At 35.3% G+C, this 11,962-nt stretch overlaps 1 protein-coding gene across 9 annotated transcripts; it reads left to right on the plus strand.

Annotated features, from left to right (window-relative positions):
• Positions 1 to 7,020: 7,020 nt before the first annotated feature.
• On the plus strand, positions 7,021 to 11,550 carry LOC140828655 (putative pentatricopeptide repeat-containing protein At1g16830). Of its 9 annotated transcripts, none has more exons than XM_073191593.1 (4): positions 7,021 to 9,331; positions 9,943 to 10,026; positions 10,823 to 11,085; positions 11,194 to 11,549. In XM_073191593.1, exon 1 carries the CDS (start codon positions 7,240 to 7,242, stop codon positions 9,184 to 9,186), a length of 1,947 nt encoding a protein of 648 aa, XP_073047694.1. In that variant the 5' UTR covers positions 7,021 to 7,239; the 3' UTR covers positions 9,187 to 9,331; positions 9,943 to 10,026; positions 10,823 to 11,085; positions 11,194 to 11,549. The 9 variants fall into 9 exon arrangements, with proteins under 9 accessions (XP_073047694.1, XP_073047728.1, XP_073047696.1 ...); XM_073191627.1 differs by having other exon boundaries at positions 7,021 to 7,178; positions 7,303 to 9,331; positions 10,823 to 11,549; XM_073191595.1 differs by having other exon boundaries at positions 9,943 to 10,225; positions 10,823 to 11,550.
• The last annotated feature ends 412 nt before the right edge of the window (positions 11,551 to 11,962 follow it).

Below are 11,962 nucleotides of genomic sequence, written 5' to 3' on the forward strand. Positions count from 1 at the left end.
AGTTGTCGAATTTTGTGGAATTACCTAAGAAGGAAACAATTTGTATTGACTTATATTTTTGGGAATATACTTATCAGAGATAAGATGACTTGCATTTTCAGGAATGTACCTATTTGAGATAAGTTGACTTAAACTTTCGACTAAATATGAAATATTTGACACGGGGATAATAAATTATTTATGAAAATATGATATAAGAATTATATAAGTTTGGATATTCAGATATAGAAGTTGATTTTTGTGTCAATAATTAACGGTTTGGATATTAAATTTGGGATGCTATTCGCTAAATTTGAATATGTATATTTTTGTAATATATTATGAAGGTAATAAACAATATCTCAAGTTAGAAATTTACATTATTTGGGGAAAACATAGTGGGCATCGAGGAAACTGTAGCATAAATAATAAGTTCTGACTCTTCTTAGAATACAAAAAAGGGACGATTCGAGGAGAGAGAGATCCAAAGAAATTCGTTTGTGTTAGAGTATGCTAGGCACATAATCATGCAATGGTAGATTTTCGGGACAAGAATGTCAAACATAAACCAAGAATAAATTGTATTCCATTGCAAGGCCAAGGAACATAAATCCATGACTTCTTCTTCCAGACCAAGAAAGCCATGAAATATGGTGAAAAATTCTATTTAACAATAATGAGAGAAGTAAAAGAAGGAATCAAGCTCAAACTATAAAATATTCCAGTGGTGCGAGAGTTTCCGGAAGTTTTTCCAGAAGCGTTACTTGGAATTATCCAGGACTGCGAAGTAAAATTCGAAATTAACTTGATAGCTGGTGCTACACTAGTATCTAAGGCACCCTACCGAATGGCTCTAGCTTAACTTAAGGAGCTAAAAGATAAACTCCAAAATTGGTTAGACAAGAAACAAATCAGACCAAGTGTCTCTCTATGGAGAGCTCCAATATTATTTTTAAAGAAGGGTGAAAGTGCAAGATTGTGTATCGACCTAAAAAGAACTCAATAAAATCGTAATCAAGAACAAATATCATCTTCTAGTAATAGACGAACTTTTTTATCAGTTAAAAGGAGCTAAGATATTTTCAAAGCTTGATCTAATGTCAGGCTGCCACCAACTGATTGTCAAGATAGGGGATATTCCTAAAACAGCCTCCCAAACAAGGTATGGACACTATGATTTCACGATAATGCCTTTTGGTCTGACAATGCTCCAACAGCATTCATAGACCTCATGAATAGAGTATTTAAGACATTTCTCGACAAGTTTCTGGTAGTATTTATTGATGGCATTCTTGCGTATTCATCAAGTGAGAAAGATCACAAGAAATATTTTCGCCTCACTTTACAGACTCTCAGAGAAAAATAACATTATGCTAAATTCAAGAAATCTGAATTTTGGCTAAAAATGTCACATTGTTGGGTCATATAATATCTGAAATGGGCATATCAGTGGATCACAAGAAGGTGGAGGCAATCATGAATTGGCCTTAACTAAAAACAAGAATAGAAATTTGGAGCTTTCTAAGATTAGTTGGCTATTGCAGAAAATGTGTTGATGGATTTTCTCCAATATTTGTTCCACTCTCCAAGCTCACTCAGAAGAACTCTAAATTCAATTAGAGTTTAGAATTTGAAAAGAGTTTTTAGATCCTGAAAAAGAAACTCACTTCTATCCCAGTACTAGTCCTTACCAAAGAAGGCATGAATTCCATAATTTTACAATGATGCATCAAACGGAGGATTGTGATGTGCACTCATTCAAGAGAGACAAATAATTACCTATGAATCAAGGCAATTAAAACCATGTTAGCAAAAGTACCCAACACATGATCTTGAATTAGCTACAATAGTATTTGTCAAAAATCCAGAGGCATTACCTCTTTGGTGCAAAATGTGAGATATTTACAGATCACCAAAGCCTCAAAGACCATTCATACAAAATGAATTAAACACGAGGCATAGACGGTGGATTGAACTATGGAACGATTATTACCTAACAATAAACTATCATCTGGTTAAGGCTAACAAGGTAGATGATGCACTAAGCCAAAAAGACATGGGGAAAGTAATTCTAGCCTCACTGTCAGTGCAACCGTGCCTGGAAGAATCAGTGAAATTGAATCAAGACCAAGATCCCTTTTTGAGAGAAACTAAGGAACAACTCAAAAAAGGGAAAGCTCAAGAATTCCAAACTGATGAAAATGAAATTTCGTGGATGAAACGTCGTTTATGAAATCAAAAATCTTCAACAATATGTGATGTCTGCAGCACACAACTTGAAATTTTCAATCCACCTTGGTAGTACAAGATATATTGAGATTTAAAGAAAACTTTTTGGTGGAATAAAATGAAGAAATATTTGACAGCTAGGTGCCAAAATTTTCAACTGGTCAAATAGCACCAAAGGACTAGATGACCCCTACAACCACTAGAAATACCAAAATGGAGACAATATGAAACTTTCATGCACTTGGTGATAGGATAAACAAAGTCAAGGAAAAATCATAACTGAATTTAGGTAATAGTAGATAGACTAAAAAAATCTACGCATTTCATCTCCATCCATATGAAGTATAATCTGGACAAGCTAGCCACCTTGTATATGGATAATATTTTGAGATCACATGGTGTTCCTTCAAGACTTTTGGGATCTGAGATTCGTGCCCCTATTTTGGAAAAGTTTTCAAATAGCTAAGGGAACAAAGGTCACCTTTAACACGACTTGTCACCCACGAACTGATGGCCAAACTGAGATAAAAATACATATTCTTGAAGATATGTTGAGGGTGTGTGCCCTAAACTTCAAAGGTGGCCCAAGATCGACAGAAAAATGATACTAACTTAAAAAGAATACCACAAAATTTAAAATTGGCGAATAAACTTTAGAGAAAGTCTCACATTTGGAGGGAGTAATACGATTTAGCAAATCCGAAAAAAAAAACTTAACCCAATATATGTCGGACCCTTTGAAATTCTAGGAAAAGTAATAACCTTAGATTATCGACTAGCCTTGCCACCAAACATGTTGAGAGCCCAAAACATCTTCCACATTTCACAGCTGAGAAGATACATCCCCAACCCGATCATATTCTTGAAGTCGCATCATTTCTAATTGACAGGAACCTGAATGAGGAAATAAAATATAAAGAATTTCCTATCTGTATAGTAGACACTGAAGAGCAAGAACTAAGACACCAGACCATTTCATATGTCAAAATACAATGGTCTAACCATACAGATCAAGGATTAATATGAGAATTAGAAGAGAAGATGTGCACCTAGTACCCTTACCTTTTTATGATCAAACAAACTCCCAATAATGTCGATGAGATGTGAGGACTCAGATTTTCAAAGCAACTTAGGCAAGCAATAAACCTCGAGACTTTTAGCTCAAGCTTGTCAAATTAAAAGCTCAACAATTTGACTTAAAATTTCAGCTTAAGATGTGTCAAATCCAGCATAATGGAGCTCGAGACGTAGACAAACCACGAGGATTGAAGATGATTATCTCGAGGATGCAAACCCCCAGTTCATGAACTTGAAACTTTAGCTCAAAAAAGTTCAATTCTTATGTCCTAAATAAACCAAAATTGCAGCCAAAGGAAGAACTAAAAGATTAGACAAATTTATTGTAAAAGAAATGGCATTTAAACTAAGGTGACTCTCGGCCGTGGATGAAATTATGACTACTTGGGCATCAAGTTTTCCGTTCAATACCATCTCTTAGAGCGCCACAGTTCAGTCTATAAATACATGAAATACCTTTCACAAATCCTTGCAACAAAAATCCTCCAAAATAACTCATAATACATCTCAAGGAAGGAAGAAAGGCTGGTATTTACCATTTCGTTCAGCATCTTGGAACATACAAATGCTACCCAATCTACTTGAGGTGTTTTCCAAATGCTCGATCAAGTTGCTTCCTAAAGGCTTGCTCGAGGTGTTGTACAAATCTCGTTCAGAGTGTGATTCGTCCAAGTTCAAGTAAGTTTTGTACCACATATTGAATAATGGTAAGTGGGATTATGTATTGTTTTATAGTTTGACAAATGATTTAAAATTAGATATATTATCATACGTTTTGCTTTTGTGTGGATTATTATATGTTTTTATGCATATTTTGCAAGGTTTGGATCTGCTCTGTCCATTTCGTTCCGATATGATCCATTTGATCTGCCTCCTTCGATCCAATTGATAAGTTTATTTGTTATAATTGGAATATGGGCGCATCAGGAAGAAGCTCGGATGCAGGAAAAGGTCCCATGTGGAGCCCATTGGTTTATAAGACCTCTGTTCTAACAAACAACACCTATATCCACAACTTCATTACTGCCTTGGCCAATCATTTATCAGTCAAATATCTTGTCCAACCCTGTAAACCAACGTTTGGCTTAGGAATTTATTGACTCAATTGTAATTAAACAGGTAATAAAACGTTTTTTTAAATATCTGTGGTTTGATCAAAACGTTTTATTCCCTTTTTATCATTTTCTGGACAGTTGTTCAAAATGTGACATCTTGTTCTATATGTCCAGCAATTACAATCTTTAAAACTTTCATTGTCTCGGGTATGAGCTATTCTGAAATTTTTCTTTGTAGGTGTTCTTCCCGTGCTTCGAGATGTGCTCGGTGCTTGGGATGAACTCCTATTCCTTGATGGTCCACTTCTCTGCCCAAATTTGTAAGATCTTGATTTTTTTTCTAGACCATACGGTTCTTGGTTTTCAATAACTAATTCGACTTCTGGTACAAGGATGGGACCTAAAGCTTTTCTTTTTTTTTTGCCTTTGGGGCTTACTTCCAATAATTGTTGGAGTATCATTTTATTTACAACACAAATGAACAAGTTTGTTAACAACCCTTAATTATTTTCAATTCTTTTGTAATACTGCTATATGATACAATTCTATCAATTTTCCTTTGAGAAAAGAGGCTCTTCATGCCATAGAATCTAGATTTTCAGGAATATATTCCCTAATTAACATTTCTCTCTAGGGGCTTGTCATTTTGGCGAAGAAAACTTGAATTGCTATATTTTCTTCAAACCCCGAATTTCATCTCTATTTAATGAATAACATAATGTATTCGTCCACTAAACAAATTTTTTGTAATTCAAGACTATACAAAACTTGAGTAGATTTCTATTTCTTATATGTATCTTCATTGTTGAAATAATCTAAACCTATAAATTGTACTTTAAATAAGGTAGACATTTTTCTGGCTATCTCACTGATAGACTCTACTGTTAGGACTGAATCTTTGGTTTCTACCGCATTCATGTCTCATGCAATTTTCACTGATCCAATAAGACTCATTTCTTAAAAGTTTAACAAAACATTCTCTGTTGAGATCAAGTGTTCCTGCTATGATTCTCATAGCCGATGTCCAATCATCCATGAGATCTTCCCTGTTTTTGAATTTAGTAGATGAAGGTTAAATATAATCTCATAAGGATGCATATGTTCCAAACATATTTCTCATAGATTGTTTGGTGCAAAGGAATTTGATTTTTCTTTAACCCGGTTCCTGTTGGGTGTGCTTCTCCACCAACTTGAAAATCTGTTTGGGATCCTCTCATATTTGTATTATGAGATCCCACAATTTCTTTTGGTATTTAATGAGAAGATGACCAGGTTATTGTTTGTGGTTCACCCCTAGTTTTTTCATCTTTAGATCTACGACCCTGATATTTACAAAAAAATTCTACAAAATCTTGAAGATCATCGAGATCAATCATTTCTAAAGTTTTCATCATATTAATTTATTCGTTGGGACATTTTTAATTAGATTGATTATTTTTCTTTGGTTAAAAGTTTTGGCATCATCTTGGTAATCTTTTTTTGGTGTAATAAGATTTTAGTACCAAATGACGATGGTAATCTTTCTACCGAAATTATTTAGTAGAACTTGTTTGTTTTTCTAGAGTTTGAATTCTTATTTGAATATCATTTAATGTTACAATAATTTTTTCTTGTTTTTAAAGGATTTTTTTTCTACCTTTTGTGGTACATAATACAACATAATGTCATAATTATGTACCTTCTTTTGAATTTATCTAAGATCTCCGGAGAGTTTAATGAATCATGTATTATTTCTAAGAACTAATTAGACTGAATCATATTTTTACCTTTAGATTCTGATAAGTTCTCATTTGCTTCTGATATCTAACATGGTTATATCTTTTTGTTTCAAATATTCCAAAGTTTTAGAATAAATCCTGTAAATAATTAATCTCGAACATGTGTTCAGATTCATATTATTTGAAAAAAATTCTCCAATTCAACATTTAATTACATATTAGTAACAATTTTTTGTGTTTGAAATAATTCTACATAGGTTTTGATATTGAATTATAAAAACAATGATATATTTTGTTGGTTGCAATAATTGTGTCTGCTTGGTAGAGTGATCGAATCGTGGTACTTGAGCAGTTGTGCGGTTTAAAATATTTGAGTTGCACCATTACTACTAGCTATAGTTTTTGGTAAAGCGACAAACGCTCGGTCCTACAATTGATATCAGAGCCAAGGTCTCGGGTTCGATTCCCTTGCAAGGAGTGCAATTATTGGGAGGAAGATTGTTGGATGCAATAATTGTCAATGCTTGGTAGTGCGATCGAATCGCGGTGCTTGAGATATTTTGCGATTTAAAAGATTTGAGTTGTACTATTACTACTAGCTATAGTCAAGTGTTCGGCCCGACATATTTAATGTTTTTATTTAAGATTTTAAACTAAGATTTTAGATCAGAAGAATAAATGCTAAGTTAAGAGTGAGTCTCATGTGAGACCGTCTCACGGATCATAATCTGTGAGACGGGTCAACCCTACCCATATTCACACTAAAAAATAATACTCTTAGCATAAAAAGTGATACTTTTTCATGGGTGACCCAAATAAGAGAACCGTCTCACAAATAATACCCGTGAGACCGTCTCACACAAGTTTTTGCCCTAAGTTAAAATATAAATCGAAGGTTTTTTTTTTTCAAATTTTATCGATAAACGTATTTCCCTTTTTTATTTCAAAAACTATACATTTGAAAATCAAAGCGCCTCTGCTTCTGTGTTGGCCTGCTGCTGTCCTCTTTCTTTAATTCAACACAGTTAATACCAACATTTGACCCCGCCGCCGCCTCCTCCGCCATGATATTTCTAGCTGTGTGGAGGAAGGTAGAGCCGTCAATCATCGAAGCGATGAGGTGTCTGTGAGATTTCCGATTTTTCAATATTTGTGCTTTCCTTAAATCGGCGCACAAGGAAATGCTATGGCGATTGATGCAAAATTTCCTGAAAGTGGCTCCTTGTTTTGCTCAAAAATTACAGACTTTGGCAGCAATTCACCATGTTTCTTCACCAATTGACTACCACACCGCCGAAAAACGTCGAATCAAATCCTGTGCCAAATCTATCAGCAATCAAGAACGTCTCCAGACACCCTTTCTGACCCCTCAGATCGTGCAGACTACTTTACGAAGCTGCCGTTCTGATTTAGTTGCTCTCAGCTTTTTTCTGTGGTGCGCTCGGCAACCTAATTATTTCCATGACAAATCCACTTTCCATCATATGGTGAACGTGGTTTCTAACCTCACCTCAAGATTTGGAACTGTGAAAGGGATAGTTCAAGAATTGGAAACTGTAGGTTGCGTCACAAAAGCTCAAACTTTTTTGCTTTTGATGAGAATTTACTGGCGTGGAGCTATGTACGATATGGTACTTGAAGCATTTGAGGTGATGAATAACTATGGTTACATCCCTAATACGTATGTACAGAACATTGTCATTGATGTGCTCTTCAAGATTGAGCGTGTGGATGTGGCCCTTAGAGTTTTAAACGGATCATTGTCCCCGAATTTCTTGTCTTTTAGTATTGCCATTTGTAATCTTTGCAGACTCAACGAAGTTCATAATGTAAAAGTGGTGCTAAGTCGCATGTTTATGATGGGGTTTTATCTTAACCCGGAGACTTATTTATTGGTTTTAAATTGTTTCTCTAAGTTCGGTATGTTGGCTGAGGCATTGCAGCTTCTAGGGATGATGATAGTTTTAGGTGTTCCTGTCTCTATGAATGTTTGGGGCATATTGATTGATGGCTTCTGCAAGTCTAATCGGATTGAGGTTGCTATTTATTTACTAGAGAAAATGTTTAAGATAGGGTGTACCCCGAACATAATTACGTGCACATCATTGATTAAAGGGCTCTTGGAATCTCGGATGCCCAGCAAGGCCTTCGAAATTCTCGGCACTCTGGAATTAAAAGGATGTTTTCCGGATCTGGTTCTATGTAATGTACTGATTGATTGCCTATCTAAGATTGGATGGTACAATGTAGCATTTAAAGTCTACTCTGATATGAGAGATCTAAGACTGACACCTGATGTTTATACTTTATCTTCTCTTATGTCGACTATTTGTTTGTCTAAACAATATGTGCTTCTACCTTTACTCATCAGTGGACTTGCCATACAACCTGACTTGGTAGTTTGCAATTGTTTTCTATTTTATTTCTGCAAAGCTGGCTATCCAGAAGGTGCTGTTGAGTATTATAATGACATGATATATAGAGGGTTTCAACCAGATAACTATAGTTTTGCTGGATTGTTGAGTGCGTTAATCAGATTAGGTAGGACACATGAGGCACTCAATGTTTACCAGGGAATTATTCATATCAATCCAGGTGTAGATGCTCATGTTCATACTATAATGATTCATGGGCTTATAAAGTCAGGTTGCTTTAGTAGAGCTATTGGATTAGTCAAAAAAGCTGCTACTGAGAATTTTTCACTTGATGTTGTGTCATTCAATGTTGCCATCGAGGGGCTTCTCGGGTTTGGTCTGGCAGAAGATGCTTATAGTTTGTTTAGCCAAATGAAGCAGATGAATGTAGCTCCAAATATGAAGTCATATAACCTGATACTCTCTGGTTTCTGTAAGAATAGAGATGTTAACATGGTTTTGCACGTGCTTCAAGAAATGGTATATAGTAATATTGGTTTGGACGATTGCACGTTTAAATTGGTGAAAAAGCTTTTCCACAACTCTGTTTCAGCCCTTAATCTCTTTGCTGAGTTGAGAACGTTGGGATTGCTGCCTAAGGATGCACAGATGTTGTTAGCCAATGGACAGGATAATGATTATCCACGGGACGATTCAGCCCTTTGCATGCCCGTATATCATGATCTGCCATCTGCTGTTGTTTCTCTGGGGTGAGAGTAATGGAAGGAGAAACTTGTTATTCTACTGCGGGGGCAGAAGTTTTTGAGCTCAGTAAGCAAGAAAGTGTCTATGCATCGATACAAGTGGTGTTTTATCTTATGCTGCCTGGGACGATAGTTACATATATTTGCTTCTGATGGTAAGAGTTTACTTCAAGAATCTGATTGTAACTGACATGTTGAGTTTCGTAAGAACTTTCCTCATGAATATCATCAGTGTCCCTTTTGTATTTACGTTAGCGACTTTAGAGGCTTTAACTTGTATATGGCTTAAAACGTAATTGACATCAACCTATAGATCTTCTGTTGCATCTGATGAAAACGTTGTTAAAACCAGTAGGCAGTAGCGTATATATTTCCCATATAGTAAATATTTATGTAAAATACATATATTTTTACTTTTTTTTATTTATTTGATTGAATAGTTTTTGTGGGTTTGAATTTTTTAATAAAGTATATATCATTTCTATATTAGTGTTTTTAATTTTTTAAATATTATAGGTATCATAGAATTTTTTGTAAAAGAATTATTGATAAGTTCTATAAGGGCTCCATGCTTAATAAATAGCAGATATACCCTTTATACGCTCATTTTCTCTATTTCATGTATAAAATTTTTAATTGTTTGATCATGTTCAATTGTTGTTGATCACAACTCAACCTAAAATTTTTTGTACTATAATGTTATCATTTGTATTCCTTTGATTTATGTGGCCTATGTATGTTGCTTATTTATTCTCTCTTTATACAGGCTATTAAAACTTTATAGTAAATGTGCAAGTTGCCTCAGATAAAGAATGTCACACATTGTCAACGGCCATCTACTCAGACACACGTGAGTTAAAATCCTGTAAATATCTCTTGTATAGTAAAATGTCTATTGATTCCAATCTAATTATTTATCTAGCATTAGTGCATTACCTACCATGACATAATGGTTATTTAATCTTCCTTTTTCCTGAAATATATGGGAGGCATGCTGATTCCATCTGGTAAACACCATGTTAAAAGTTGGCGTATTGCTCTTGAAAGAGGTCGTTTTTTAAAGTATTGGTCTATGTTTCATTCATGCTTTACATTGGAAATAATCTCAGTTCTCTTGTGATTAACTACGTGCTTTTATATCCAACCGATTCATGACAAAAATAGACGGAAGCGTGAGATTAACTATTTGCTTTCATATCCAACCAGTTCATGACAAAAATAGGCTGAAGCTTATTTTGCTGATGGTAGTGTTTTGCAACTTGGTCATTTCATATCACTGTTAAAAATATATAAAGAAAGCATCATTCCGTCCCAGTTGGATTTGTTGTGTGTTGTATCACACAACGCTGTCTCAGTGTGCATAGTAATTCATGTATGAGATACTCGTGTGTGCTGCAGACATGCGGGAGAAGTTTGTCACGTGGAATAGGTTGGAACACGCGTCGGTGGACAAGCATGCATCACACTTATATTTTGAGTCACACACACACACACACACACTCTCGCAGATCGCCTAAGATGAAGCCATTATAAACATAAAAGTGCAAAACAAAAGGCAAGGGACGAGTAAAAGAAAGAGGGCTTTTGCGGCAAAAGTTTGAAATATGTAAATATGGGACTTATCAAACATGATTTTACATACGCAGGCCATGCATGAAGTAGTTGGCAGAATGAGGAAAATACCCACAAGATAGGCGACAAGTAATCCTCCTGGTTTCAAAGTTCACTGTGGTAAAATTACACTGTACGATTTGGGTAAATTTCCTTGTCAATATGTCCAAGGAAATTCTTGAGAAGATCACGGACCTCTGTATCCCCTGAAGTGGTTTGTTTCGGAAGCCTGTAGAAGATTCAAGCAGTCGAGGAGTAGCACTAGGATCTGACTTCGTCTGCCATCTGCTAAAGGCAGGTTTGAATGCTTTTGATCCTTCAATTGGGATATTGATTATTGAGTTGTCTTTAGATGATTTCGAAATTGTGTGCATTCATCCGTGTTCATACCAATCTTTCTGGGCAGCTATCACGGCGCCCACCGGTCATCGGGTATCGGAACGATCAAGTAGCAAAAGATTCTTGTTTGGGTGATATCTTTTTCATCAGAAGATTTTAATAACAAAAGGACGAGTATAAGTTAATAGGCGGATACATGCATTTTCAACCAATCACCACTCCGGCAGCAACGGCTTTCATTAAGTACCTGATAATTGGATTTCTTGTTTTTCTCAATGGAGTGGCGCAATGTCTTAACTATAGTATCGAATTGGCCCGTCATAAAGAAAATGGTGTGAGTGAGACTCCACATTTTTTATTTTTATGTATGAATAATGTGAGTAACAATTTGGTGTAGCATAGACAAAGCCAAAAATAATATTTTTACAAAACCTTTGCGTTGACAGTACTTATAACCACTGTTTTCAAAACCAGACCGGACCGGCCGGTCGGACCGGTTCAACCGCGAACCGGCCTCCAGACCGGTCCGGAGATAAGTAAAAACCCGGAAAACAGGTTTAACCGGAAAAAACCGGTTAAAACCCGGTTAAACCGGAAAAACCGGTTGAACCATTTTGAACCGGTTGAACCGGTTATTTGGATATTTGTGTAATTTTCATCTTAAAAATTTAATAAAAACTATAAAAACATAAATAATCAATATTTTACTATTTTATTTATTATATAAAATAAATAAAATATTAATTTTATTGATCCGGTTCGACTGTTCGGTTGAACCGGTTGAACTGGTTGAACCATTTTTTAAGGCTTGACCGGTTCGATTAACGGTCAGGTTA

The sequence above is a fragment of the Primulina eburnea genome, chromosome 1 (genome assembly GCF_022965805.1).
Source record: "Primulina eburnea isolate SZY01 chromosome 1, ASM2296580v1, whole genome shotgun sequence".
In the NCBI taxonomy this organism is placed as follows: Eukaryota; Viridiplantae; Streptophyta; class Magnoliopsida; order Lamiales; family Gesneriaceae; genus Primulina; species Primulina eburnea.

Bases quoted from the DNA above. Each gene is read 5' to 3' on its own strand.
- LOC140828655 (XM_073191595.1), top strand. From the start codon at position 7,240: ATGCTATGGCGATTGATGCAAAATTTCCTGAAAGTGGCTCCTTGTTTT.